This window comes from Carex rostrata, chromosome 35 (assembly GCF_964058835.1).
Source record: "Carex rostrata chromosome 35, lpCarRost1.2, whole genome shotgun sequence".
Classification (NCBI taxonomy): Eukaryota; Viridiplantae; Streptophyta; class Magnoliopsida; order Poales; family Cyperaceae; genus Carex; species Carex rostrata.
The window spans coordinates 4536692-4539084 of NC_135952.1; the positions used below are offsets into that span (position 1 = coordinate 4536692).

The 2393-nt window shown below is 30.9% G+C and overlaps 1 protein-coding gene across 1 annotated transcript; it reads right to left on the bottom strand.

Annotated features, from left to right (window-relative positions):
- Positions 1 to 816: 816 nt before the first annotated feature.
- LOC144549395 (heavy metal-associated isoprenylated plant protein 39-like) lies at positions 817 to 2092 on the bottom strand. Its single transcript, XM_078298112.1, has 3 exons — positions 1910 to 2092; positions 1421 to 1496; positions 817 to 1312 (listed from the first exon to the last, which is right to left on the bottom strand). The coding sequence occupies exons 1-3, from the start codon at positions 1913 to 1915 to the stop codon at positions 915 to 917; spliced, it is 480 nt and encodes a 159-aa protein (XP_078154238.1). The 5' UTR covers positions 1916 to 2092; the 3' UTR covers positions 817 to 914.
- Between the last annotated feature and the right edge of the window lie 301 nt (positions 2093 to 2393).

The window sequence follows — 2393 nt, forward strand, 5'->3', positions numbered from 1 at the left end:
AACAATATAACAGAATAACACAGATGTAATATTTTAAAAGTTATATTGTGCTTTTCATATGCTAAAAACATATATTTTAAATAAAGATGTAATATTTCTCACTCTAAAATTCGTAATATCATATTTACCTTTCTAAAATTTAAAAACTCACAGATTTATTCAATTAATTGTTTATTTTATTAAAACACATTCTAAATTTATAAAATATCAATTTTACCCTTTATTGAAAAGTAAAAAATATATAACTTGTTTAAGAGAAATGTTTTGCTTTTTAATTGGCCGATTGTGACTTGTGAGAGCAAATGATTCATTTCTTGCGTATGATCCACGCACAAACATATGCTTGAATGTCATTGTGTGTGCATCACAAGTATATATATATTAATCGGATAACAAAGTCAAACGTATAATTAATAGATCTGATTTTATTCACTGTAAAGACCTGAATTAATTATATATCCATCTTCATGAAAACGGTAAATACTAATTAAATCATTTATTTTAAGTTGAAATAGAAAAAAAAACAATTTCTTAAAAGAGATTTACAATAATGCAAATACTGAAAAGCATGCATGTTATTGAGTGTCAAAATTTGGATTGCAGATAGGGATATATAATATAGCTAATAAAATACAAACCATGCATATGTATCGGAACAGCTAATTAACTTAAAACAAGTCGATCCCCAAAAAATTACAACATTCTTCCTTCGATTCCCTCCCTAGCTTGTTTGGTTCAGTCCAAAATCCAAATACAGGACAGGAATTAAGACTCCATCTATCTCATGCATATATAATGCATAAATATATATATATATATATATATATATATGCAGTGATGCACCCTAAATTTCACAAATTACAAAACAGCTAGCACAAGTACTTTAATTTTCATGGATGAGAGAATTGAATCAGCTAGCATATGACACAAGCATTGGGGTTTTCTTCCATACTTCTAACAAAATAGTGCTGATTGTTCATCTGTGGTTGTGGTTGTGGGTATCCTCTGTTGTATGCATACACAAAATCATGCATCATTTGCATTTGTTGATGTGGATCCTTTTCCTTCTCCTTCTCCTCTTTCTTTTTATCATCTTTTTTTTCTTCTTTCTTCTCATCTTTTTTCTCCTCCTTTTTCCCATCTTTTTTTTCATCTTTCTTTCCATCCTTCTTCTCTTCCTTTGCTGGGCCCACCGCAACTATGTCGGCAGACTGCCAGGTCTTGCGCAGCTTGCTCACCACATCAATTGGGTCCACCGTGCCGATCACTGTCATCTTTTTCTCTTTCATGTCCATTGCTATGGAATCAATTCCTGTGAGACATTAATTAAGATAATTATATATATATATACATATATCATGTACAATTGCTTTGTTTCCATTGAAGGAAAAATAAAAAAATAAAAGAAAATTGCAAGTACCATGAAGAGTAGAGACAGATTTCATGGCCTTTTGCTTATTCTTGTCGTCATTTAAATCCAACTTGACAATGATTTTCTGCAGATGAACAAAAATAATTGTAAGAATTAGAGCAATTAATGTTTCATCAGAGAGAAAGCAAATGATCTTGTACGATTATTCTTTTAAAAAGAAAAGAAAAAAAAGATAAGAATATATATATATAAGAAGTAGTTGGAACTTGGTTGCTGGTAAACAGATGCGCATGATGGAACGGAACCATATATATATATATATATATATATATATATATATGTTGTTGACTTTTAAGCATACAGCCATAAACTCAACTAATTAAATTGAGAAATTTAGAAAAAGAGGGAATTATTCCACCAATTAAGATCCCAAAACCCGGTAACAATCTCCTTTAATTGTGAGATATAAAAGAAAAGAAGGCTACACACATATTCTTCAATCCAATTTCTGGAAAAAAAAAAAAAATTTAAGCAGACCTTCATGATTAGAATCGCTAAAGGAGGATAAAATTAAGGTGGGACAAATTAAAAAGGCAGAGTAGTAGTGTCAAATGTGGAGATAAAATTAATAAAAGGGAGAAGAGTGAGAGAGAGAGAGAGAGAAAAGGGTTAAAGGAAGAAAAGGATAGGTGGAGAATGATAGGAGAGAAGAAGAGAATGTGTGATGCAATCAATCAATCTGCAATGGCAGAAGAGAAGAGAAGAGAGAAATTGAGTGCGATGCAACTGTAAAACATTTTTTTTAAGTTGTTTGTTGTACAAATGGAATGGGCCTCTGCTCTGTAGTCTGTACTGCTCCCTTCTGTTCTGTTAGGCCTTTAATTATAATAAATTAATAATTAATTATGGGACTGCAGCAAATTAAAGAAGGTGAGGACGTGAGGTGAGGTAAGGTGTGCCCTATTTTTAATTAACAAGTATCTCTATATTTTTGTCAATTAAATTTTTGTTTGGGCTTGGT